This window comes from Macaca nemestrina, chromosome 4, assembly GCF_043159975.1.
Source record: "Macaca nemestrina isolate mMacNem1 chromosome 4, mMacNem.hap1, whole genome shotgun sequence".
In the NCBI taxonomy this organism is placed as follows: Eukaryota; Metazoa; Chordata; class Mammalia; order Primates; family Cercopithecidae; genus Macaca; species Macaca nemestrina.
In genome coordinates, this window is record NC_092128.1 from 100,591,043 (window position 1) to 100,616,845 (window position 25,803).

Genomic DNA, 25,803 nt, shown 5'->3' on the forward strand with positions numbered 1-25,803 from the left:
GATCTCGGCTCACAGCAAGCTCCGCCTCCCGGGTTCACGCCATTCTTCTGCTTCAGCCTCCTGAGTAACTGGGACGACAGGCGCCCGCCACCACCCCCGGCTAATTTTTTGTATTTCTAGTAGAGACAGGGTCTCACTGTGTTAGCCAGGGTGGTCTCGATCTCCTGACCTTGTGATCCGCCTGCCTTGGCCTCCCAAAATGCTGGGATTACAGGCATGAGCCACCACGCCTGGCCAGGTCTTGCCTCTTTATCCAGTTTGCCAGTCTGTGTCTTTTAATTGGACCATTTAGTCCATTTACATGTAAGGTTAATGTTGTTATGTGTGAACTTGATCTTGTCATTGTGATATTAGCTGGTTATTTTGCTCGTTAGTTGATGCAGTTTCTTCCTAGCATAGATGGTCTTTACATTTTAACATGTTTTTGCAGTGGCTGATACCAGTTGTTCCTTTCCATGTTTAGTGCTTCCTTCAGGAGCTCTTGTAGGGCAGGCCTGGTGGTGACAAAATCTCTAAGTATTTGCTTGTCTGTAAAGGATTTTATTTCTCCTTCACTTATGAAACTTAGTTTGGCTGGATATGAAATTCTGGGTTGAAAATTCTTTTCTTTAAGAATGTTGAATATTGGCCCCTATTCTCTTCTGGCTTGGAGAGTTTCTGCCGAGAGATCTGCTGTTAGTCTGATGGGCTTCCTTTTGTGGGTAACCCGACCTTTCTCTCTGGCTGCCCTTAACATTTTTTCCTTCATTTCACCTTTGGTGAATCTGACAATTATGTGTCTTGGAGTTGCTCTTCTCGAGGAGTATCTTTGTGGCGTTCTCTGTGTTTCCTGAATTTGAATGTTGGCCTGCCTTACTAGGTTGGGGAAGTTCTCCTGGATGATATCCTGCAGAGTATTTTCCAACTTGGCTCCATTTTCCCCCTCACTTTCAGGCACACCGATCAGACGTAGATTTGGTCTTTTCACATAATCCCATATTTCTTGGAGGCTTTGTTCATTTCTTTTTCCTCTGTTTTCTCTAGACTTCTCTTCTCGCTTCGTTTCGTTCATTTGATCTTAATCATTGATGCTCTTTCTTCCAGTTGATCGAGTTGGTTGCTGAAGCTTGTTCATTTGTCACATATTTCTCGTGTCATGGTTTTTATCTCTGTTAGTTCGTTTATGGCCTTCTCTGCATTGATTATTCTAGTTATCCATTCTTCCATTCTTTTTTCAAGATTTTTAGTTTCTTTGCGCTGGTTACGTAGTTCCTCCTTTAGCCCTGAGAAGTTTGATTGACTGAAGCCTTCTTCTCTCAACTCGTCAGAGTCATTCTCCATCCAGCTTTGATCCGTTGCTGGCAATGAGCTGCGTTCCTTTGGAGGGGGAGATGCATTCTGATTTTTTGAATTTCCAGCTTTTCTGCCTTGCTTTTTCCCCATCTTTGTGGTTTTATCTGCCTTTGGTCTTTGATGACGGTGACGAACTGATGGGGTTTTGGTGTGGGTGTCCTTTCTGTTTGTTAGTTTTCCTTCTAACAGTCAGGACCCTCAGCTGTAGGTCTGTTGGAGATTGCTTGAGGTCCACTCCTGACCCTGTTTGCCTGGGTATCAGCAGCGGAGGCTGCGGAAGATAGAATATTGCTGAACAGTGAGTGTTGCTGTCTGATTCTTGTTCTCTAAGCTTCGTCTCAGGGGTGTACCCAGCCATGTGAGGTGTGAGGTGTCAGTCTGCACATAGTGGGGGATGTCTCCCAGTTAGGCTACTCAGGCATCAGGGACCCACTTGAGCAGGCAGTCTGTTCTCAGATTGCAACTTCCATGCTGGGAGATCCTCTGCTCTCTTCAAAGCTGTCAGACAGGGTCATTTACCTCTGCCGAGGTTTCTGCTGCTTTTTGTTTAGCTATGCCCTGTCCCCTGAGATGGAGTCTACAGAGACAGGCAGGCCCCCTTGAGCCGCAGTAGGCTCCACCCAGTTTGAGCTTCCCGGTGGCTTTGTTTACCTACTTAAGCCTCAGCAGTGACAAGCACCCCTCCCCCAGCCTCGCTGCTGCCTTGCAGTTAGATCTCAGACTGCTATGCTAGCAATGAGGGAGGCTCCATGGGCGTGGGACCCTTCCGGCCAGGTGTGGGATATAATCTCCTGGTGTGCTGTTTGCTAAGACCCTTGGTAAAGTGCAGTATTAGTGTGGGAGTTACCTGATTTTCCAGGTGTTGTGTGTCTCAGTTTCCCTTGGCTAGGAAAAGGGATTCCCTTCCCCCTTGCGCTTCCCAGGTGAGGCAATGGCTCACCCTGCTTCAGCTCTCGCTGGTTGGGCTGCACCGGCTGACCAGCACCGATTGTCCGGCACTCCCCAGTGAGATGAACCCAGTACCTCAGTTGAAAATGCAGAAATCACCCGTCCTCTGTGTCGCTCGCGCTGGGAGCTGGAGGCTGGAGCTGCTCCTATTCGGCCATCTTGCTCCGGGATCGGGGTCTTTTTTCACATTTCAACAACCGTGAAATCAAGAAGCATCTTAGAAACCTGTGCTATGTCATTGTTTAGTTGGTAGAATTTTTTTCTTTCTTGTTTCATGTAAAATAATGGTGTGTCTTAAAATCGATGATGTGATGGTTTATTCTGGTTGGATCTGGAAGGATGTTGTGGAGGCAATTAACATTTGAATCAATAGACCTAATAAAGTAGATTGCCCTTCCTAATGTGGATGAGCCTTATCCAATCAGTGAAAGACTTGAAGAGAACAAAAGGACTGAGTAAGAGAGAATTCCTCCTGCGACTGCCTTGAGCTGAGACGTTGGCCTTTTCTAGCTTTCATTGGTTCTTCTTGGGTCTTGAGCCTGCTAGCATGGAACTTATCCTGCTAGCATGGAGCTCTCCTAGCTTGCTGATTGCAGCTCTTGGGACTTCTCAGTCTCTAGTCACATGAGCCAGTTACTTACAATTTCATTACATGCACACATACCCACCCACACATCCTTATAATATCTTTACACACACACCCTAACACACTGCTGGTTCTTTTTCTTTGGATAACACTGACAAATACAGATGGGTCCTAAATTTGATAAAATACAGTAATTGAGGCTGTTCTAAATGCTTTCTACACAAAAGTCATGGTGGATTTGGGGAGTGTTCACACCAGCCAGCATCATGGGAGTTGAGGAGTTCACACCAGCCAGCGTCATGGGAGTGAAAAGATGCTGTTGTTCTATACCAGGACAACTTTCTGGGAGTGGGGAGCCAAGGTTTGGGAGCTTTCATGCCTTAAGGGGCAGTATAGAAAGAGAGTTTTCTTCCCAGCTCTGTTGTGTACTTCCTTTGTGACCCTAATTAGGTCACTTAATTTACCTGGGATTGGTTTCCTTATCTATAAAATATGCTGGTTGGACTGTGTGATTTCAAAGACCTCTTCCTTTTCTCAGGTTCTCAGAAATTGACTCTTCTGTTTCAATGAGGGGAGGTGGCCTAGGATGTAAATAAACACTTTTGCAAAGAGCTGAAATGTCACCAATAATGTCTGACTCCTGGAGCACTGATTCTCTGCCCAACAAGATACAGTCTGAGGATTGATTTGGTTTTTCAGGTTGTAATGTTTGTACAGGAGTGGTGGCCTTCACAGTTGAATTTTTGTCGAATTTGAAGCCAAGGTCTAGAAGTATCACATTGTTTGTTTGTTTGTTTGTGACAAGGTCTCACTCTCACTCAGGTTGGAGTGCAGTAGCACAGTCATGGCTCACTACAGCCTCGACCTTCCAGGCTCAAGCAGTCCTCCCACATCAACCTCCTGCTGGGACCACAGGTGTATGCCACCACACTCGGCTAATTTTTGTATTTTTATTAGAGATGAGTTTCGCCATTGTTGCCCAGGCTGGTCTGGAATTCCTGGCTTCAAGTGATCCACCCACCTTGGCCTCCCACAGTATTAATATTATAGCTGTGAGCCACCATGCCTTGCCAGCATCACCTTCTGAAATAAAAATTTACAAGTTCATCCCAAGAAGTTTGCCAGCTGCTAGCGTAGAGATAAGGCCTAAGGGTTCCTGACACTCAGTAAAGGGTCTAGGTCTCTGGGAAAGAAGTCCTTTATATAAAATGTAATAAGAAGAGCAAAAGCCATAGTTTAAGACAAGATTACTTATCTTTGGTGAGAAGATAAGTTCAGATATTATGGGAGAGTGGATGCTGAGAATTAGTGTTAGTTTTATTTAAAGAAGTAAGAGACATGGTACCTGGCAGGCCTGAGTATTGCGCTTTCTGGAGAAGCAGACCCTGATTAAGTAAATGATGAGCGAAATATCTTGCCTACTTACCCAACTCCTTCACATAGATTTAGTGCTGACTATTCAGGCTTCTGGTTACAGTGTAGTTCCTTGTTCCATAATCTTGGGCTGGGGGTGCTCCAGGAAGTGCAGTAGCCTCCTATTAAAATGTAATAAAGTGATACCATTGGTGTCCTACCCACTTGGTTTGTGTGAATCAAACCCCAAGGGCCCATCAGATGTCTGTAGCTGAGCAGCCTGTGGGGCTCTGCCTTCTCTCTGGCTTCCTCAGCCATGGCAGTCCCATGAGAGAAATGTATCCCTAGAGGGCTATGGCATTTCAGAGAAAGAAAAGAACTGCATCTGACTGAGGAGGCCTGAGAAGACAAGGTTTACACAGAGATAGTCAGGGATGATTTTTTTTTTTTTTTTTTGAGACGGAGTCTCAGAAAAGATCTCCACTCACTGCAACTTTTGCCTCCTGGGGTTCCAGCGATTCTCCTGCTTCAGCCTCCCGAATAGCTGGGATTACAGGCACTTGCTGCCACACCCAGCTAATTTTTGTATTTTTAGTAGAGATGGAGTTTCACCATGTTGGCCAGAATGGTCTCCATCTCCTTGTGATCCGCCCACCTTGACCTCCCAAAGTATTGGGATTACAGGTGTGAACCACTGCGCCTGGCCGGGATGACATTTTATGAAGAGATCCAATTGGAGCAAAAGTTCCGAGACAGAAATACAGCAAATAAGTGGTTTGACTAGAATATAGGGTGTGTGAGAGGACTCGATAAGATGCATATTTCTACTACATATGGTTTGTCCCCTGAAATTCTCCAATATTGAAGTGAATGTAGTTAAGCCTTGAATGTTTTAAGATTACTTCATTTCAATGGATCAATACTAAATAGTAAGTCAAACAATGTTACCTTTTCCTAAGGGTCATAGGATTCTAGACAGGCTTCTTAGTTGGTGCTCTGTATGACATTTGTTGAAAGGACCTTGTCATCTTTGTTGCCTTATTTCTAAGTTTTGGATAATTTTTCTTAGAAGAGAGGAAGGCAAGCGTGTGATAACAGTAATGTTCAGGACATCCTAATTATTCGTCTTAGAAAAAGTAAAAATCACAGACTACTGGTACTGTATTAGGAAAGAAACAGAATACAAATCTTTTATTTTTGTAAATCCTATTACCTAGAGAGTCATCAGTGTACTTGTTGCTTATCCTTCCAGACTTCTGTAATCATGTGACTAAAAAATATATACCTCTGGCTGGGCGCGGTGGCTCACGCCTGTAATCCCAGCACTTTGGGAGGCCGAGGCGGATGGATCACAAGGTCAGGAGATCGAGACCATCCTGGCTAACACAGTGAAACCCAGTCTCTACTAAAAATGCAAAAAATTAACCGGGCGTGGCAGCGGGTGCCTGTAGTCCCAGCTACTTGGGAGGCTGAGGCAGGAGTATGGTGTGAACCTGGGTGGCGGAGCGTGCAGTGAGCCGAGATCGTGCCACTGCACTCCAGCCTGGGCGACCGAGCTAGACTCCATCTCAAAAAAATATATATATATATATATTTTTGGGGGCATTTTTAATTTTATAAAAATGGAATAAAACATACAGGTCTCTCTAACTTAATTCTTTCTCTTAGAATAACCCTGGCAATGTAAAGCTCCTTGGAGCTAACCCAGTATCCTATGTTAGGCTCTATTTCTGTATCTTGGGAGGTACTTCATACACAGGCAGTAATTGCAATGTTGCTCTTGCTTTTGTTTTCAGGTTGGCAGCCTCGATGGTTCCTTCTCTGTGGGGGAATATTGTCCTATTATGATTCTCCTGAAGATGCCTGGAAAGGTTGCAAAGGGAGCATACAAATGGCAGTCTGTGAAATTCAAGGTGAGGAATCAAGCAACTTGCGAGTTTTATTTTTCTTTCTGTTTTCCCTCAAAAACAAAAAAGCCCCTGGCCCCTGCATACCTTTCTCTGCTACTTCCATAGTACAGACCAAAGGACATAGTGTTATGTGTCAAAAGAAAGCCTTGCAAATAAAACCCAAAACTGTAGCCAACTTTTATAAGAAGATTGGCTAAGAGGTGGTCAAAATAAATGAAAGCAACGTGCTTCACTATTCAACTAGCACTCATTCCTTAGTGACCTGCTCACCTGGGACCAGTGGCTGTTAGCAAAACTTGAAGTCTTTACTGCAGCATCAAACACTTTTGTGTTTAAATCAGGATGGACACACACACACCCTCCACCAAAACAAAACAAGCAAAAACCTAACAGACTTTCAAATAGTCTTTACTTCTTGTTTTTGTCTTGAGACATGCTGACAAGGTATGGCTCAGAAGAAAAACAGATTAAATGGGAATTTAGATAGTGGATGTGGGTGAAAGAGTTCGGTTTGCTTGTTTCTTCTCCCAAAGGCCTCTGAGAAAATTCTCACACTTTTGGTCTGACTTGTCAAGGGAAGTAGAAGATGGAAAAGATTGTATTTTTGATTATTGCCCAATAAATCCAAGGAGGTAAAAAACAGACCCTTGTTTCTTGGCCTCAGAGCAGCCTACTTAACACACATACCCACTGAAAGAGAGGTTCCTTCTCTATTCCTATAAGGGATCAGTTTAACTGAAAAGTTAAATTGGGTGATTATTGTTTGGGCCAAAGTCTTGGTGATGCCTTGGGGGTATTGCAAGGTTTTCCCTCTTGATTAACAGAGATGTCTAAGATGAGATAAGTAAACAGAACTTTGTGTGAATTAGGAGAGGTAATGAGGACCGGCATCCTCTTTGGGAAGAAGCCTTCAATGACTGCCATCAGTTAAGCTGAAGAAGTTGGGTGGGATGGAGGCTACCCAGACAGGGCTCTTCTAGGTCTCTGATCTCCCTTTGTCTTGGTCCCAGTTCATTCTGTAGATAATACACGCATGGACCTGATAATCCCTGGGGAACAGTATTTCTACCTGAAGGCCAGAAGTGTGGCTGAAAGACAGCGGTGGCTGGTGGCCCTGGGATCAGCCAAGGCTTGCCTGACTGACAGTAGGACCCAGAAGGAGAAAGGCAAGTATTGATTGTCCTTTGCTGTGGAAACCTTGGGAATCACCCACTGGCATCTCTGATTTCCCTTGTTTGTTATCTTGCTTCTGACCAGAAGTATGATGCAAATGCTATGTATCTTAGTATAATGTAAGCCAGGGTCCATATCTAACTCTTCTTTCTTGGCATAGCATAGTGCAAAGAGTGCAGGCTTTGGAGCCAAACACAGCTGGGTACACATGATGGCTTTGCAGTTTATTGACTGTATAACCTTGGCATCGGTCACTTAACCTTTCTTACTCTTAATTTCTTCATCTTTTAAAAAGAGGTAATAGATCCTACTTCAGGAGGATTACCATGAGGATTAGTGATGATAAAATGGTTGAGTATCCAGTCTGTGGCCAAACTTGACCTTTGGTGAAGAGTAGTTGAGCCGGATAAGCCTTGGATCAGGGTGTTTTCTGTAGCAACACCCTGCTCCTCCTTAGTTTTTTTCTGGGGTGGGATGGGTGCTTAATTGTCAGGTTCCTGTTGCTTCATGCTCATTCACTGGACATTGTTAAGTTCTCCAGAGAACCGTGGCCTGACTTTCTCTTTGGACTGGGGCAAGAATACCAGGGCTTACTGCCTGGGTCCTAGTTGCTACCTTCCCTGCCCCATGGACCTAAAGGTACCCTGAAGAGATGAGCTGGGGTGGGGTGAAATGGGAAAAAGTGTTCCAGGGAACATCTATCATGACAGGTGTGGCAGTTGTGCTTAACTCTTTACATAGATTCATAAATTGGCCTCTTCATTGGTTGTTTTAATGTTAAATTGTGAGCAAATTCTAGAAGCTTTTGGCTTTGACTCAGAGCAGATGGTAATGTGTATGCAGTTTTTTTTTTCATGAAGAAGGAAACAGAAAAGTAGTAACAATTGTAACTGAGCCCACGATGCGAGGGTGAGTGGAGAGCATTGCTAATAATAATGGCGGGGTGCCATTAGTCTTGACAAGGCAGCATACCAAACCAGTCCTCAGCTGAAATTATGAACGGTGTTCTTAGTGATAATTGGACGCTACAGAATGTTTTTCCCAGGTAAGAGTAGAGCACTGCATTAGTAGATAAACAGCTATGACCCCATTTTATAGATAGGAAAAACTCTCTGGCAGAACTGAGGCCAAAACTCTGAACCCCTTAGCTCTGCTGCCAGTTCTGACAGGAGTGGGTCAGACGGTATATTGTCTCCTTCTTTGTATACTGGTGATTGTTCGGTATGTTGACTTAATACATAATGTATACTACTTTAAAAGACTGGAGATCTACTTTTTCTGTGTTTTCTTGTTCTTATGTCTTCACCTGTCACATTTGCAACCATACTTTAAAGATTTGTCTTTGGGCATATGTTCTGTGTGGTATCCTAACTAGTAAGGATTCCACTTCTGCGTAGTATCCTAACTAGTAAATCAGTTGTTTGTTTTGGTTACTGAATTATCATCATTTTGTTATTTAGAGTTTGCTGAAAACACTGAAAACTTGAAAACCAAAATGTCAGAACTAAGACTCTACTGTGACCTCCTTGTTCAGCAAGTGGATAAAACAAAAGAAGTGACCACAACTGGTGTGTCCAATTCTGAGGTAAAATATTATTTCTTAATATTATTAATATACATGAATAATATAAAAGAAGTGACTACCAGTATAGCCAATTCTGAGGTAAAATATTATTTTATTAATATTACTGATATACATAAAAAGCACCAGACATTCCTTCAGGTGGTGTTTACTCTCACCTAATTTTATGACTGTCTTGGAATTTACTATTTTATAGAGGAAAAAAGTAACAAAATTAAACAAAGAGAAGCAATATGTACATTTCATCTTATACAAGTGTATAGCTTTCCTTCCTGGAATGAATTGGGGATTAATTAATTGATAATATTTGAAACTTTTAACTTTAGTACTGTCATACTAAAATATGTTTCTCTCCAGTTTCATATTGTTTTGTTAATTACAGACTTGTGGAGCCATTTCTATAGCCGTAGCTATTAAGATGCCAGCTTAGTGTCTTACATTGATGTGCGTCTATGAGACTAACAGTATTTTGTTTTACCTTTGTAACTGTGCTTTGGAATACACTAGTGCTTTCAAAGATGGAGACACAGCTTTTTTTCTCTTCGTTGTCAGCAAGGATTGTGATTGTTAGTATATATTAATACAGTCGTTATTCACTTATTTTAAAACATACATTAAAAGATTTCTCTGGTGTTAAGCTATGTATAGAATGGCTCACATTAGCCAGGGTCTCTGCTCTACTTTCAAAGAAGTTTCGATCTGACAAACAATGCATCTGCAGATTATAATGAAAGATTTTAATTTATTTTCTTAGGTAGTAGTAGAACACTATACTGCTGGTAGTACGTGTGTTTTGAGTTTTTCTTAAAAAGGTGATTTGATCCACTTGCATTCACTTCCTTTTGGGTGCTCTTACTCATTCAGCAGCTGCCTAATATGTATGAGATAGACTGTGAGGGGAATGGGAGGGAAGATGAAGGATACCAAAAAAAGCATTTCAATCCTGCTCTTGGGAAGTTTATAATCTAGAGCAGTGATTCTCAAGGAGGGATACTTTCAGTTGTCGTGACTGAGGGAGTTACAATTAATGCAACGTAAATTGAACTACTTTACTACCTAAGGCTTTCAGCAGCTCCCTCATTGCTTGTAGGTTAAAGTCAAATAGTGCCGATAGTTACTTGATTAATAGATAAATTGGGCTTTTCTTCTATAACTGATGTACATATTTCAGCGGGTGGATACATTATTATTATTTTGTGGACAACCTCTAAGGGCATTCCACAATTGGGCTTTTTCTTTTTTGGCAAGGTAAAGGAGTCTTCCACTCTGGTTTTTTCATAGGAGGGAATTGATGTGGGAACTTTGCTGAAATCCACCTGTAATACTTTTCTGAAGACCTTGGAAGAATGCATGCAGATCGCAAATGCAGCCTTCACCTCTGAGCTGCTCTACCGCACTCCACCAGGATCACCGCAGCTGGCCATGCTCAAGTCCAGCAAGGTAAAAGTCCAGCTCAGTTTGGCTGCAACAAGGCATCATGAAAAGTTTCAAAGTTTATAGTGAGTTATGTTCTCTATTACCCTTTAGTGACTTATAAAGACAGTTTTTTAATGGACTTTGCTTTATGTCCTTTTTTATATCTGTCCTCAGCACCCCATATCCAGTCAGTTACTTGTGGCAATTTTAACACCTAAACATGTTTCTAATGTAGCCTCTTTCCAACCCCTTGTCCAGTGAGTCTTGCCTAAAGTTGTGATAGTCTTCTAACTATTAATAGTTGCTTTCAGCCTGACCCTTCCAGTCAACCATATTTCTATTAATGCAGTATAAATTGAACCACTTAACCTAAGCCTTTCAGTGGCTCCCTCATTGCCTGTAGGTTAAAGTCAAAACTTCTTAACTGCTTCCCACATTACCAGCTCTTTCTCTGTCATTACCTAGCTTGAACATATTCATTGCTTGTGTTAATAGTTCCTCCCACACCTTTGTGCCGTTTTCCAGTGCCGGGAATGCTCTTCACCTCTCTTTCCTGGATTAGCTCATACTCATCCTCAAAGACTTAGTCTCTTCTTACCCGAATCCCTAAATTGGGCTAAAAGCCTCTCTTATACATACTCCTATTTTATTTATATTCCTTGTTTTGTACTGAAATGATATTTAGAGCAGGAACCCCATAGTGTCTACCTTTATATCTCTAGTATTTGATATAATACTTGTGTCATAGTTTGCTACTTATTAACGTTTAATGAGCATAACTGAAATTACAAAGAAAGCTAATCACTGAGTTTGACTGTGATAATTAGGTCTGTCAAAAGATCATCTTCCTTTTACTTAGAAATATATTTGTATAAATAAGAAGGACTAGGTGGAATCAATGACTGCCTTTTGGGAAGACCTAAAATTGTTTCTGTTTAGTGGGGCTAGTGTATATTATGGTCATATGGTCGTATTTACCGTTTTGTATGTAATAAGATCCTCAATATGTGCTGTTCAAAGTTTTAACATGTGAACTTTCCTTTCTTTGCTTCTTTTAAAGATGAAACATCCTATTATACCAATTCATAATTCTTTGGAAAGGTACAGTAGCTTTTTTTCTTCTTGCTAAAAATTTAAAAAAAAAAGGATATTTTTATTCCTTGTTTAAAAAAAGATACTTTGATCATGTAATGGTTTTTCTCAGGATTTGAAATAATATGGAAGTAAACATATCTGACTTTCCTCTTTTGAATGAGCCTGAATCAACCCAGAGCAGACCTTTTATTTAGCACTAATAGGGAATATGTTGGCATTTTCCCTAAGATGGATCTCACCCATCACATCTAGTAACTTTTAATCTCTCTAGGGTGTACTGAAGGTTGAAACTTCTCTTGTAGAGGAAACTTCTCTCTGAGCTTTGTTTTAAGTGTGCTTTTATCTAGAAATGATAGTAGTGCTATTTTGTTGTGTTTAAAAATAAAAATCTTAGGTAGTGTTGCAGGTTGAAAAATAACCTACTATCAAAATCTAAACTATTTCTGTTCCCCTAAATGCTCCTTCAATTTTTAAGGTGATTTAACCCATGAAAGTGGGTTAAATTACTGTAGCCTCAATATCCCGGGCCCAAGCAATCCCACCTCCGCCTCCCAAGTAGCTGGGACTACAGGTGCATGCCACTATGCCTGGCTAATTTTTGTATTTTTTTGTAGAGACAGGGTTTCACCATGTTGCCCAGGCTGGTCTTGAACCCCTGAGCTCAAGCGATCCACCCGCATTGGTCTCCCCAAGTGTTGGTATTACAGGCCTGAGCCACTGTGCCCGGCCTCAAATTATTTAATAGTTCGTCTCTTTATATACTATTGCTTACTTCTTTATTACAAGGATTGTTCCCAATTTAGTTATTTCCAGTTTTCTCCTATTCTAAATATTCTTACTAGGAGCATATTTGTAGGTTTTTTGTTGTTGTTGAGGTCTTTGCCTCTATATGCCCCTACATTTTTAATTACTAGGTTGAAATACAGTATTTTTTTTTTTTTTTAAGAAAATAGCAAATACTTTTCCTGAAGTTACTATGTAGCTTGGACCCTTCCTCCTTATTTTTATTAGAAGAAAATATTTTTGTTCTAATTAGGCTAGGTATAATCACCTAATTATAATAATAAGATATTATGATTGTTCCTTTAACTGATAGAATTAGCTGTTCTACATGCATGTTAATTGGCTTTTTCTGTTACCCTAATGTGCTGACATTTCCCTCTGGATGTGTTGTGATCCTCCTGGGTTTTTTCTCTCAGACATGCTTTATAAGGAGTACTCTCCCTGGCCGGGCATGGTGGCTCACGCCTGTAATTCCAGCGCTTTGGGAGGCCGAGGCAGGTAGATCACCTGAGGTCAAGCATTCAAGACCAGCCTGGCCAACCTGATGAAACCCTGTCTCTACTAAAAATACAAAAAATTAACTGGGCTTGGTGGCGGGCACCTGTAATCCCAGCTACTCAGGAGGCTGAGGCAGGAGAATCACTTAAACGCGGAAGCCGGAGGTTGCAGTGAGCCAAGATCACACCATTGCACCCCAGCCTGGGCGACAGAGCGTCTCAAAATAAAATAAAATAAAATAAAATAAAATAAGATAAGATAAGATAAAATAAAGTTACTGGCCGGTCAAACACAGAGAAATGGCCAGTGGTGTAGAGAGAGAGAGAAGAAGACCCCCAGGGAGAAGTTGAGGAAAGTAAAGTGTACAAAGTGGCACCTGGAGAAAGCTGATTGAAAACCAAAGAGCTGTCAATGACTATTTCCTGATGCTGCTGGGGAGCAGGAAGATTGGGACTGCTGAGGGTGCTGGGAAAGCCATTAACGGCTCTTTGATTTCTAAATTGCAGCCTTGAGGCTGGACTGCTCCCATCACAGGCCTTGGAGGCAGAAGACTGGGAGGTTTGGGTTGATTTAACAGTTCTTTCAGTGGATGTTGAAAGGATCACATTTACCTGGGCAGTCAATTTATGACCAGGCTTGGCAGGTGGCTCATGCCTGTAATCCCAGCACTTTAGAAAGCTGAGGTGGGAGGATTGCCTGAGGCTAGGTAGTCAAGACCAACCTGGGCAACATAGTGACACCCCATCTCTACAAAAAATTAGAAATTAACTGGGCATGGTGGCAGGCACCTGTAGTCCAAGCTACTCAGGGTGGAGTGCTCAAGTAGGAGGATTGATTGAGCCCAGTATATTGAGGCTGCAGTGAGCCGTGATTGTGCCACTGTACTACAGCCTGGGTGACAGAGCGGAGACCTGTTTCCAAAAAAAAGACCAAATAATGACTTTCTGGCTTTTTTTCCTTTTAAAAAATTTGCAGGCAAATGGAGTTGAGTACTTGTGAAAATGGATCTTTAAATATGGAAATAAATGGTGAGGAAGAAATCCTAATGAAAAATAAGAATTCCTTATCTTTGAAATCTGCAGAGATAGACTGCAGCATATCAAGTGAGGAAAATACAGATGATAATATAACAGGTAAAAACAAAAGTAAAGTCTGAAACCAATTTTAGATGATAGAAGATTTGGGAATTTGATGTATATCCACGATAGGGATTAACCTCAAGACCATGTAGTGGTGTCTCTTAAGGAGGATATTGGCTGGGCAAGATAGGTTTTGTGACTGAACAACATTCTTTCATCCAATCTGACCCTGACCTGGTGTTGAGAAGGCAGAGTGAAGAGGAAGATTCCTGCTCAGTGTTCTTGGCTGTGTTCATGGGCTGCAGTGAGCAGAGGGCCTTCAACCCTGTATCTTAAAAGTCCTTTGAACTTAGATTATGATGTTAGACTTAACAGTGTGTAAAATTACCGGAGTTCAGTTTTTCATCCTCCCGGTTTCTGTTGGGCCTGAGGATGTCAGAATTTCCCAGTCACCGTGAGGTTTCTACCCAGTCTTCTCTGTGTTTACCAAGCCAAAGTCCCATATTTCAGGTAATAGGTCTGTAGTTCAAATATGCTAATCCCTTGGCACTAATCGCTGAAATCTACTTCAGATCAAAGACAACTATATTAGAGCTTTTAATTATAAGTACTTAATAATTTGAAAATGAAATTAAAATTTCCTCCTCATCTACCTTGAAATAAGAGACCTTGTTTTTTCTTGATGAATTGGGGAGCAGTGTGAGAGTTGAGGGAAGGAGCTGTGTTTTCTTAGCTGTTAATCTGAGAGAGACAATCCACACATCATTGAAGTCTTATCTCTTGGGTAAATAATAAAGACAGGAGAAAATGTCTGTCCAAACAGTGCAGTCATTTATTCGCTCTGATAATTTTGCTTCTAGGAATTGTTCTTCAGTGAATAGTTAGATTTAAAGAGAAAGACCTATTGACAGGGATGTTCTTTTAGGCATTACAGTCATTATTTGCAGTAGTTACATTTTATTGAGTCACCATGACCACTGAATTAGCAAATACTAAACTGTTGCTTCTGGGGGAAATACAGGGTTAGGTTCCTGCAAGCCTCTGGTCACAAAATTTTTGTCTACCAATCAATACATAGCCTTGTTTTATGTGTGTTTTCCTTTAAAGACACTTTAATATGTATTGTTGATTCATTAACATTGAACTCACAGCAAACAGCACTATTACTCATGCTTGAATGAAGCTTATTTAACACACATCTTTTTTCCCTTAGGCACATCACAGCCTTTTTGTGGGTAGGAACACTAGACGGTACTATACTTGGGAGCCCTTTTAAACAGCAAAAACAACAAAATGCACAAACATGCATAAAATGTGGCACTAAGGAAGGACATTTGTCCGTCCTATGAGAGCTGAAACAAGAAGGCAGAACATCACATTGCTCTACCTCAGCTAGGAATATGTGTGTCCAGCAACAAAGTTTTCACCACTCTGCACATGTCCACAAATGACTGCAAAAGTGCCGCGTGTATTGATTTTGGTGTTACAAAATAAATTTTAGCAAGTAGACAAATTCACAAATATGTATAGAATGTGCTAATAATGAGTAGTGATTGTATTTATAATTGTAAAATTTTGGAAGCTACCTAAGTGCCCCTCATGGGTGTGATACAATATAACATGGTCATTAAAATCATGTTTTTGAAGGGTCGAATGATGATGATACATTGTTTAGTGAAAGCAAGCAGGATTCAAATCTACACATATTTCAAGTTTTGTTTGTGTCTGTAGATGTATGTATATGTGTATGCGAACAGTGTTTCATGAATTTTTATTTCTATGTATTTTTCTGTGTTTTAGAAATTTTCAACAATGAATATGTATTTTTATAATAAATATATAATAGGTTAGTAATAGATATTTTCTACTTTGCAGTCCAAGGTGAAATAATGAAGGAAGATGGAATAGAAAACCTGAAAAATCATGACAATAACTTGACTCAGTCTGGATCAGACTCAGGTTGCTCTCCAGAATGCCTCTGGGAGGAAGGCAAAGAAGTTATCCCAACTTTCTTTAGTACTATGAACACAAGGTATTCTAGACTCTCTAATATCACTGATGCTTGGATACTAGCTTCTATTCTGGAAAATCAGTCATGGTGTTCCTTTCAGGTGATGGCATATTCTAGGAGAATAGAGAATGTAGTATACCAAGTACCTGCTTTACTGTTTGCTCTTTCTTACCAATGAATAAGAAGGAACTGATTGTGAAGTGTGCTCTGTGAACAAATGTTAGCTTGCTTTGGTGGATTATCTTTGGAAAATTATTTTATGAGACCATATTAGAAAAACAGTCATTGGGGCATATCAAGTCAAATGATTTGCCCTACAGAGAGGCAGCTGTTTCTATGAATTACCTCTGAACTGCAGAGTGCTGATACTGTATTTTCAATCTTTTCTCCTCCGTATCACCAAATTGTGTAGCTTTAGTGACATTGAGCTTCTGGAAGACAGTGGCATTCCCACAGAAGCATTCTTGGCATCATGTTATGCTGTGGTTCCAGTCTTAGGTAAGATTCCTGCAGTTGCCTTACATTCATTCATCTCTAGAATCTGCCTCACTGTAGTTATTTTGCAGGAGAAATACCCCGAACTGTGTGTACAGTGAGATGACCCTTCTTAGCTATTTGTTCAAATCACCAGACACACACAGTTAAAACTTTGTGACCTTAAGCATTATTGCATATTCCCATTTCATTTCTAATTATGATTAAATACTGACCTCAGAATAGTGTAATTTAAAAAGGGGATCTTTCTAGAAACCATACATAAAAGTAAAAAAAGTATTTGAGGAATAGGCCTTCAAATATATTGGCACTGTGAAAAAATGTGTTTTACCAGTTAAAACTTTTTTGTTTTTGAGACAGGGTCTTGCTTTGTTGCCCAGGCTGGAGTGCAGTGGCATGATCTCTGTTCACTGCAAACTTCACCTCCCAGGCTCAAGCAATCCTTCCACCTCAGCCTCCTTGGTAGCTGGACTATATGCGCATGCCTGGCTAATTTTTGTATTTTTTTGTAGAGATGAGTTTCATCATGTTGCCCATACTGATCTGGAATCCCTGGGCTGAAGTGATCCTTCCCTCCCAAAATGTGAGCCACCATACCTGCCCAAAACATATTTTCTTTCTTTTTTTTTTTTTTTTTTTTTTTTGAGACGGAGTCTGGCTCTGCCACCCAGGCTAGAGTGCAGTGGCGGGATCTCCGTTCACTGCAAGCTTCACCCCACCAGGTTCATGCCATTCTCCTGCCTCAGCCTCCCGAGTAGCTGGGACTACAGGCGCCTCTCACCACACCCGGCTACTTTTTTTGTATTTTTAGTGGAGACAGGGTTTCACTGTGTCTGCCGGAATGGTCTCCATCTCCAGACCTCCTAATCTGCCTGCTTCGGCCTCCCAAAGTGCTGGGATTACAGGCCTGAGCCACTGCGCCCGGCCTCCAAAACATATTTTCAAAGATTTTTTAAAGATATATTCTCTCTCTCTCTCTCTAGATATATATCACATATCACATACGTATCACACATATATCACACACGTCTCACACATATCTCACACATAATCTCACACATATATCTCACACATATATATGTAAATAAATAAAATATATGTTATGGCTGGGCACAGTGGCTCATGCCTGTAATCCCAGGACTTTGGGAGGCTGAGGCAGGCAAATCACCTGAGATAAGGAGTTTGAGACCAGCCTGGCCAACGTGGTAAAACCCCGTCTTTACTAAATATACAAAAATTAGTTGGGCATGGTGGCGCATGCCTGTAATCCCAGTTATTCAGGAGGCTGAGGCAGGAAAATCACTTGAACCTGGGAGGCAGAGGTTGCAGTGAGCCGAGATTGCGCCACTGCACTCCAGCCTGGACGATAGATAGCCTGTCTCAAAAAAAAAAAAAATGTATATGTATATATGTTATGTGTATATATAGGTGTTGTATTTATAATAAATATATCTATGAAAATTTATATGTAACATTTAAATTATATGTAATTTATATATATAACAAATATATCATTTTATATATTATATATAGTGTTTATATATATAAAAAAGTTTATGTCAAATTCGCTTTTACTTGTATAAAGTCAGTAATACCAAGAATGGCTAATGTGTTGAAATTTGCTTTATGACCCATTTAACTATACATCTTTTGTAAAAATTGAGGTATAACTTGTGTAGGACTTAACTGTTATGATTCAGTGAATTTTGACAAATGCATCTACCTCTGTAATCCATATCCTTATCAAGAAATAGTATGTTTTCATCATCCTGGAACGTTCCCTGTGTCACTCAGTCTAAAATAACCATTTTATTGATTTCTGTCACCATAGGTTAGTTCTGCCTATTCTGAAACTTGAAATAACTGGAATATTATACTCTTTTGCCTCTGGCTTTTCTCATACAGTATGTTTTTGAGATTCATCCTTGTTGTCTGTATCAGTAGTTCATTCCTTTTTATTGCTAAGTAGTATTCCATTAAATGAATATACCACAATTATTTATTCACTCTCTTATTGATGGATGTTGGGTGGTTTGTAGTTTGGGACTCTTTTTTTTTTTCTCTTGAGACAGCCTTGCTCTGTCACCTAAGCTGGTGTGCAGTGGCACTATCTTGGCTCACTGCAACCTCCACCTCCTGGGTTCAAGTGATTCTCCTGCCCCAGCCTCCCGAGTAGCTGCGATTACAGGCCTGTGCCACCATGCCCGGCTAATTTTTTTTGTATTTTTAGTAGAGACAAGGTTTCACCATATTGGCCAGGCTGGTCTCAAACTCCTGACTTCATGTGATCCGCCCACCTTGACTTCCCAAAGTGCTGGGATTACAGGAGTGAGCCACCGCTCTTGGCCAGTTTGGGACTATTATAAATGAAATTGCTCTGAACATTTTTGTGCCCATGGGCCTATGCTTTCATTTCTCTTGAGTAAATACCTAGGACTGGAATTGCTGGTTCATAGTTTAATTTTATAATAAACTGCCAGACAGTTATAATGGTTGCACAGTTGTTCATAGTGTATGAGTATTCTAGTTGTTTCACGTCTTCACCAGCATTTGGTGGTGTCAATATTTTGTTTTTGGCCATTCCTGCATGTCTCAGTGATATTTCATTGTGGCTTTAATTTGCATTTCCATGATGACTAATGATATTGAGCACTTTTATTGGCCATCGCTATCTCTTCCATTGTGAAATGTCTGTTCAAATCTTTCACCCATTTTTAAAAGTCAATTGTTTTTCTTTTTATTACTGAGTTGGGAGAGTTCTTTATATATTTTTAATTAAAATTTCATTGTAGACATGTGAGTATTTTCCCCCAGACTATGGCTTGCCTCCTCCTTTTCTTAATGATGCCTTTTCAGAAGTTTTAAATTTTGATGAAGTCCAGTTTCTTCTTTTATGCTTAGTGCTTTTAGTGTCTTAAGAAATCTTTACCTATCCCAAAGGTCATGAAGATATTCTGTTTTCTTCTAGACTCCTCTAACTTTTACATTTGTGCCTATGAACCACTGGAATTATTTTTTGTGTGTGGTGTGAGGTAGGGAGTTGAGGCTCATTTTTTTTTCCCCCTTGTGGTATCTGGTTGCTCAAGAACCATGGGTCAAAATATGTTTTCCCTTTTACATTGCTTTGGCAACTCTGTCAAAAATCAGTTGAACTTCTAATGCTTATAATGTGGGACTGTTTCTGGACTCTCTCTTCTGTTCCAGTGATCTTATGGTATCTTAATTATAAGGCTTGAAATCAGATAATGTAAGTCTCTCAGTTTTTTCTTTTTCAAGGTTGTTCTGGAAATTCTAGGCCTTTTGATAAATTTTAGCTGTTCAATTCCTATTTAAAAGTCTTTTAGGATTTTTATTAAGATTACATTGTATCTGGAAACCAATTAGGGGAAAACTGGCATCTTAAACAACATTGAAGGCAGGGCTTACTGGCTCATAACTGTAATCCCAGCACTTTGGGAGGCCAAGGCAGGAGGATCGCTTGAGACCAGGAGTTTGCTCCTGGCCTAGGCAACAAAGTGAGACCCTGTCCCTATAAAAAAAATTAGCCAGGTGTGATGGCGCAAGCCTATCGTCCCAGCTACTTGGGAGGCTGATGCAGGAGAATCACCTGAGCCTGGGATATCAAGGCTGCAGTGAGCCGTGATTGCACCCTGTACTCCATCCTAGGTGACAGAGCAAGACCCTGTCTCAAAAACAAAGACACTGATAATCTTCCAATCCATGAGGATGCTATATCTGTTTACTTAAGTCATTTTAATTTTCTCTCAAGAATGTTCTATATAGTTTTTAGTGTATAGCTATCATACATCTTTTGTTAGGAATAAAGTTTAGAATTTTTTGTTTATTCTGTTGTAAAAAGTGTTTTATTTCATTTTCCAATTATTAATATCATGTACATATAAATTGTGTTTATATGCTGAGTTGTTTTTATAATCATGAATGAGTTAACTTTATAAAATGTTTTTTCTTTATTTGCTGAAGTCATTTTTTTTTTCCTGTAATTTGTTAATGTAGTGAATTACATTGTTTGGATGAATTTCATTCATTATCTTGATATTTGTTTCTATCATCTTGGCTACTTATTTTCTGCTTTTCTCTATATGGTCTTTGTTCCCTTTTTAAAAACTCCTTCCCTGATTTCTCACCAGTTAATCAATTTTTTTTTAGTATTCTGTTTTATTTCCTCTTTTGGCCTCTTAGCTACGTATCTTTGTCCCTGCCTTTCTTTTAGATCAATCAAGTTTTTTTTTTTTTTTTCTTTTTAGAGTTCCACTATCTTTTCTCTTTTGGCTTTTTAGCTATACTTCTTTGTTTTATTTTTTAGTCATTGTTCTTGCCCAACAGAAATATTCCAACCACATATGTAATTTTAAGTTTTCTAGTAGGCACATTATCATAGTAAACAAAAATTAATTTTAATAATGTATTTTAAAACCTAGAATAGCTAAAATATCTCAACATGTAATAAATATAAAAGAATCATTGGGCCGGGCATGGCAGCTCATGCCTGTAATCCCAGCACTTTGGGAGGCCAAGGCAAGTGGATCACAAAGTCAGGAGATCGAGACCATCTTGGCCAATGTGGTGACACATGCCTGTAATCCCAGCTACCCGGGAGGTTGAGGCAGGAGAATCGCTTGAACCAAGGAGTTGGAGGTTGCAGTGAGCCGAAATCACGCCACTGCACTCTAGCCTGGTGACAGAGCGAGACTCCATCTCAAAAAAAAAAAAAGAATAATTAATAAGTTTGGGCATGGTGGCTCACGCCTGTAATCCCAGCACTTTGGGAAGCTGAGGTGGGCAGATCACTTGAGATTAGGAGTTCAAGACCAGCCTGGCCAACATGGTGAAGCCTGTCTCTACTAAAAATACAAAAATTAGCTGGGCGTGGTGGTGGGCATCTATAATCTCAGCTACTCGGGAGGCTGAGGCAGGAGAATCGCTCAAATGGAAGGTGGAGGTTGCCGTGAGCTGAGGTCACGCTGCTCCACTCCAGCCTGGGGACACAGTGAGAGACTCCATCTCAAAAAAAAACAAACGAAAAAACCAAAAGAATCATTAATGAGATATTTTGCAATCTCTTTTTCATACTTAGTCTTCCAAATTTGGTATGTAGTTTACCTCCAGTACATTTTGGTTAGTACTAGCCACACTGCAAGTACTAGCTAGCCACATATCTAGTGGCTACCATATTGGACAGTGCAGCCCTAAGGATTACTATATGAATCCTAAACTTATAAGATTGTCTTCATCTCACCTGTCACTTAGGGCCTCATTATAACTCACCTTGGAGTAGTGTAATAGAAAAAGATGATAATAGTATCCTGGAAGCTTTTGAAGGTTATGTTTAGATAATGATTTGGAAGCAAAAATTAAAGTTGTTGAGGATCTGCTAAATTTATTATTTCTTTATTATAAAAACATTGCCACTTAAAATTGTTTTTTCAGAAATGTTTTTGATCTTTTCTTCTAGACAAACTTGGCCCTACAGTGTTTGCTCCTGTTAAGATGGATCTTGTTGGAAATATTAAGGTGAGCATACTGGTTTGTCTCTGTGGAAACTTTTAAATAAAGGAAAATGTTGTCAACATTTTTGTGCTTGGCAAGAATAAATCAAAAAGTGGAAAATGTATCACTGTTCTTTAAGAGAGCAAGCATCTTTCTTCTCACATTGTGAATGCTCAGTAAGGGAATTACTAAGCCTTTATTATATGCTAGAGTTAAGCTTTATGGGGAGTAGAAGATTCATTTTTAAAATGAAACCAGGACTGCCTTTTCATGTGCACCGTGTGGCTCAGTAGGGTTTCACTCTAATGTCCACACTGATTCTGTGCTTTTTTAAGTTGAAATGATGACAAGTTATATTTTTCTAAAAGCTAGGTTATATAGTGAAAATAGCTGTCAGTGGCCTGGGACTCAAAAGGCCCATTTCCAGTGGTAGTTGTGGGACCATCAACAACTCACCAAATTTCTCTGAGTCTCTTTCTTCCAGGTAAAATAAGGGATGGGTCCCCTTTTAAATGTAGATTAAATGTTACCTTCTTGAGGATACAGTACCTAATAAAAATCTGTCTTTTTTGTCATTGGAGACTAGTCTTTGAGGAAGCACTATTAGGAATTCCTGTAGATATACCTTTCTTTATTGTATTTAGGTGGAATAGTTGCAAGTAGTCTTATTAGAACAAATGATTGTTGAGTTTTATACTCAGAGTGAAAAGTATCTGCCAAAGACAGCCATGAGAGAGGTTCTGAGGCAGAAAAAAGAACTTAAAGAACAGAACTTTAAACCCTGAGACTATTTAATTCCAGTTTAAGCTACATAGAATTCTCCAAAAAAAATATTATCATGAAAACATAAGGAAGAAGGTAATAGAAGCTTAATTTGTTTTCTTAGAGGCCTGCTTGCCAAACTTACAAGTCTCAATACTATACTGAGTTGCTTGATAACTTCGGCATTTTAAACTTAGGTTGTTTCCCTGCTTTCCCTCCAGAAAGTAAATCAGAAATACATAACCAACAAAGAAGAGTTTACCACTCTCCAGAAGATAGTGCTGCACGAAGTAGAGGCGGATGTAGCCCAGGTTAGGAACTCGGCGACTGAAGCCCTCTTGTGGCTGAAGAGGTGAGGCAGTTGGGGTGGGACAGCAGTTAAAATCTAGCTCAAAAAAAATTACCAGCAAAAAAAATTGTTGCACAAAGGAGACTGCTTCTGAGTGAAGGATCTAGTTGAATTGTGTAGGCTTTTCTAGAAGGCCTAATGAATAATACCACTTTTTTTTGCCTCCCTTTTGATGGTGATAAATATTGTTAATAAGTATATAAGATAGGAATCTTAAAGGCATTAAAGTCAACTAGCTTCTCTTTAAATCAATAGCTCTCCAACTTCAGTGGCATCAGAATCATCTGGAGGACTTGTTAAAAACACTAGACTCAGAACCAGTTTCTGGTTGAGTAACTCAGATGGGGCCCCAGAATTTACATTTCTAGCAAATTCCCAGGTAATGCTAAAGCCACTAGTCCTGGGACACATTTTGAAAACCACTTCTTTAGGTATATCAGATGAGATGAAGGATGGGCTCCAGAGCAAGCTAAAGGGAAGTGAAGGGAAGAGGTTCAGGAAGGAATGCCGTATGATTTGACCTATTCACTGCTGTGCCTGAGATGTTACTGAAATGGAAGCTGATGTCTGCCGTTTCTTTGTACTCATTCAACATGAGGGAACTTTGAAAGTAATATTTCTTCCTTTATTTTGTTTTAGAGGTCTCAAATTTTTGAAGGGATTTTTGACAGAAGTGAAAAATGGGGAAAAGGATATCCAGACAGCCCTGAGTAAGTGTTCTTTATGTTTTGTCAGATGAATCAATAGAATGTGGAATGGAGACCCCTAGAGGAGGATACAGGGTATAGGGGATATTTCTACTTTTCAGGATTTCATGTTTCTTTTCTTATTTCGTTATTATTCATTGCTTCCTATATGCTTTGTTTTAAAAGTACCTATGAGACAATGACCTGGTAATCTAGATGTAACTTACTAAAAATCAGTATATTTTAAAGAAGTGCTGAATGGAAAGCCAACGCTTAAATATAATAGGAAGACCTAATATTATCAAGAAGTTAGTTTTCCTAAATCTTCAGATATATTATAGTCCTTGAAAATCATACATATCCAAAGAAAAGCTTGAAGTCCATAACAGCGGATTGGCGTGGGGGAATCCCAGGGATATGTCCTGGAGTAGGATTAAAGGTTTTCATCATCCTGTACTCCTCAAATATATAATGCTCTGTGCATCCCAGTTGCTAGTTGTGGAGCCAAAATGGGATGAAGGGCTTGGTCAAAGGAGATCATCTTGTATCTCCAGCACCTTAAGGTAGTGACTGCAACATTGTAGGTGCTTAATAAACATTGGACAGGTAGGTAGATGGATGGATGTGTGGATAGAGCCATTTATCAGACCAGTTTTGGAAAATGTTGAGATTTGGAAGCATCCTTACAGTGCTTCCAATGGAGTGGCTGAACTCTCACCATTGATCTGTAGGAAATTCTTCTAGCATGGGCCGTGAGGCATGTGTGGAGAAAAAAATGAACTGTGACAGAAACTAATTAGATGCTTCTGGTTTGAGAGGGAGCTAGTGTTCTCTGTGGCTTTTTTTCAGTGTCATAGTTGGGTTCTACTTCCTTCTGTTAGTTCTCTCTCTGGGCCATGAGTCCTCAAGAATTGTGCCCTCACATGATTTCCCGAGTCTGCCCCATCTAGCAACTGCTGATCTGCCATAAAAATGAGAGCTGACATTTTGATAGCACTTTGTGAAGAATTTAGACTTCATAAACTTAATCCTCATTTCTATCCATTTTTACAGGTTAGGGAACTGTAAGATTAAAATATTGCTTAAGACCAACATAGGGTCTGAAGCAAAGTGGCTTTGACACCCCTGCTTTGAAGGTCCACATTTCTCCTACAGAGGGTCTTCTCCACCATCCCTGGGCCACCTGCATTTTTACATTCCCCATACATCCCTGAATTTCAGAATGGTCTCAGTTATATTCTCCCCTCTGTGTCCTGATTTCAAATACCAAAAGTGTATTCAGCATGTCTACTCATGCCCCCTAGCCCGTGCCTGTCAAGCTTTATGGCTTGTGGAGTGATTAGGATCAGGAGCTCTGGAGTGGCTCTCTGGATCCTGCCACTCATTAGTGCTCTGCCTTTAGGCGAGTTATTTAACGTCTCTGATCCTCACTTTCCTCATCTATAAAATGGGAATGGTGATATTATTTCCCTAATAAGTTGGTTGTAAATATTAAGTAGGTGTATGTGCATGTGAAAAAATTACAGAAGTATTTGGTACACAAAACAGTATGGCCGGGCGCGGTGGCTTATGCCTGTAATCCTACTACTTTGGAAGCCTGAGGCAGGAGGATCACTTGAGTTCAGGAGTTTGAGACCAGCCTGGGCAACATGGCAAAACTCCATCTCTCCAAAAATAATACAGAAATTAACTGAGTATGGTGTTGCGTGCCTGGAGTCCCAGCTACTTAGGGGACTGAGGTGGGAACATTGCTTGAGCCCAGGAGGTCAAGGCTGCAGTGAGTTGTGGTCGTGCCACTGTACTCCAGTCTGGGTGATCAACTGAGACCAGACTCTGTCTAAAAAAAAACAAACACTGCTCAGTTGTCAAGATTAGCATCTATTGTTGTGATAATGATGTTTTGTCATCATTATCATAATCATGATACATGAAGTTAATAACCTGCCAGAAAATAAGACTTACTTGTCCCAAATCAGTAATGGAAAGTTTACAAAGCTTAGGTGCCAAGCCAGAAACTTCTCTTCAAACTGACTTATTAGTATGGAATTTTCATGCCAGTAGAAAGACTTCTCCACCTGTTGGAAATGCAGAAGATACAGGGTTCAGCACTGTGTGCCCAGTGGACTCCGCATGTCTTATGCTGCTATTACTTTGTTAGGGCTGTGTATGGAAGGGGAGTAGGACAATGTTGATCCCATTTAGCCCACTGCAGGAGCTGGGGTGGAACAGAACCCATC

At 40.2% G+C, this 25,803-nt stretch overlaps 1 protein-coding gene and 1 long non-coding RNA gene across 5 annotated transcripts in view; one reads left to right on the top strand and one right to left on the bottom strand.

Moving 5' to 3' along the window:
• The window catches only part of LOC105475799 (pleckstrin homology domain containing A8), a 137,357-nt gene that overhangs the window by 55,851 nt on the left and 55,703 nt on the right, over positions 1-25,803 (top strand). For all 4 annotated transcript variants that reach the window (XM_071094987.1, XM_011731317.2, XM_024790902.2 and 1 more), the window contains exons 2-12: positions 6,016-6,132; positions 7,140-7,295; positions 8,763-8,887; positions 10,166-10,324; positions 11,361-11,401; positions 13,652-13,809; positions 15,631-15,787; positions 16,179-16,264; positions 21,735-21,793; positions 22,753-22,883; positions 23,520-23,590. In XM_071094987.1, the coding sequence (XP_070951088.1) occupies positions 6,016-6,132; positions 7,140-7,295; positions 8,763-8,887; positions 10,166-10,324; positions 11,361-11,401; positions 13,652-13,809; positions 15,631-15,787; positions 16,179-16,264; positions 21,735-21,793; positions 22,753-22,883; positions 23,520-23,590 (1,260 nt within the window). The remainder of the gene's footprint in view (positions 1-6,015; positions 6,133-7,139; positions 7,296-8,762; positions 8,888-10,165; positions 10,325-11,360; positions 11,402-13,651; positions 13,810-15,630; positions 15,788-16,178; positions 16,265-21,734; positions 21,794-22,752; positions 22,884-23,519; positions 23,591-25,803) is intronic.
• LOC139362834 (uncharacterized) lies at positions 10,222-25,647 on the bottom strand. The gene is made up of 3 exons (XR_011622271.1): positions 25,529-25,647; positions 11,279-11,425; positions 10,222-10,346 (listed from the first exon to the last, which is right to left on the bottom strand). It is a non-coding gene; the product is annotated as an uncharacterized lncRNA (long non-coding RNA).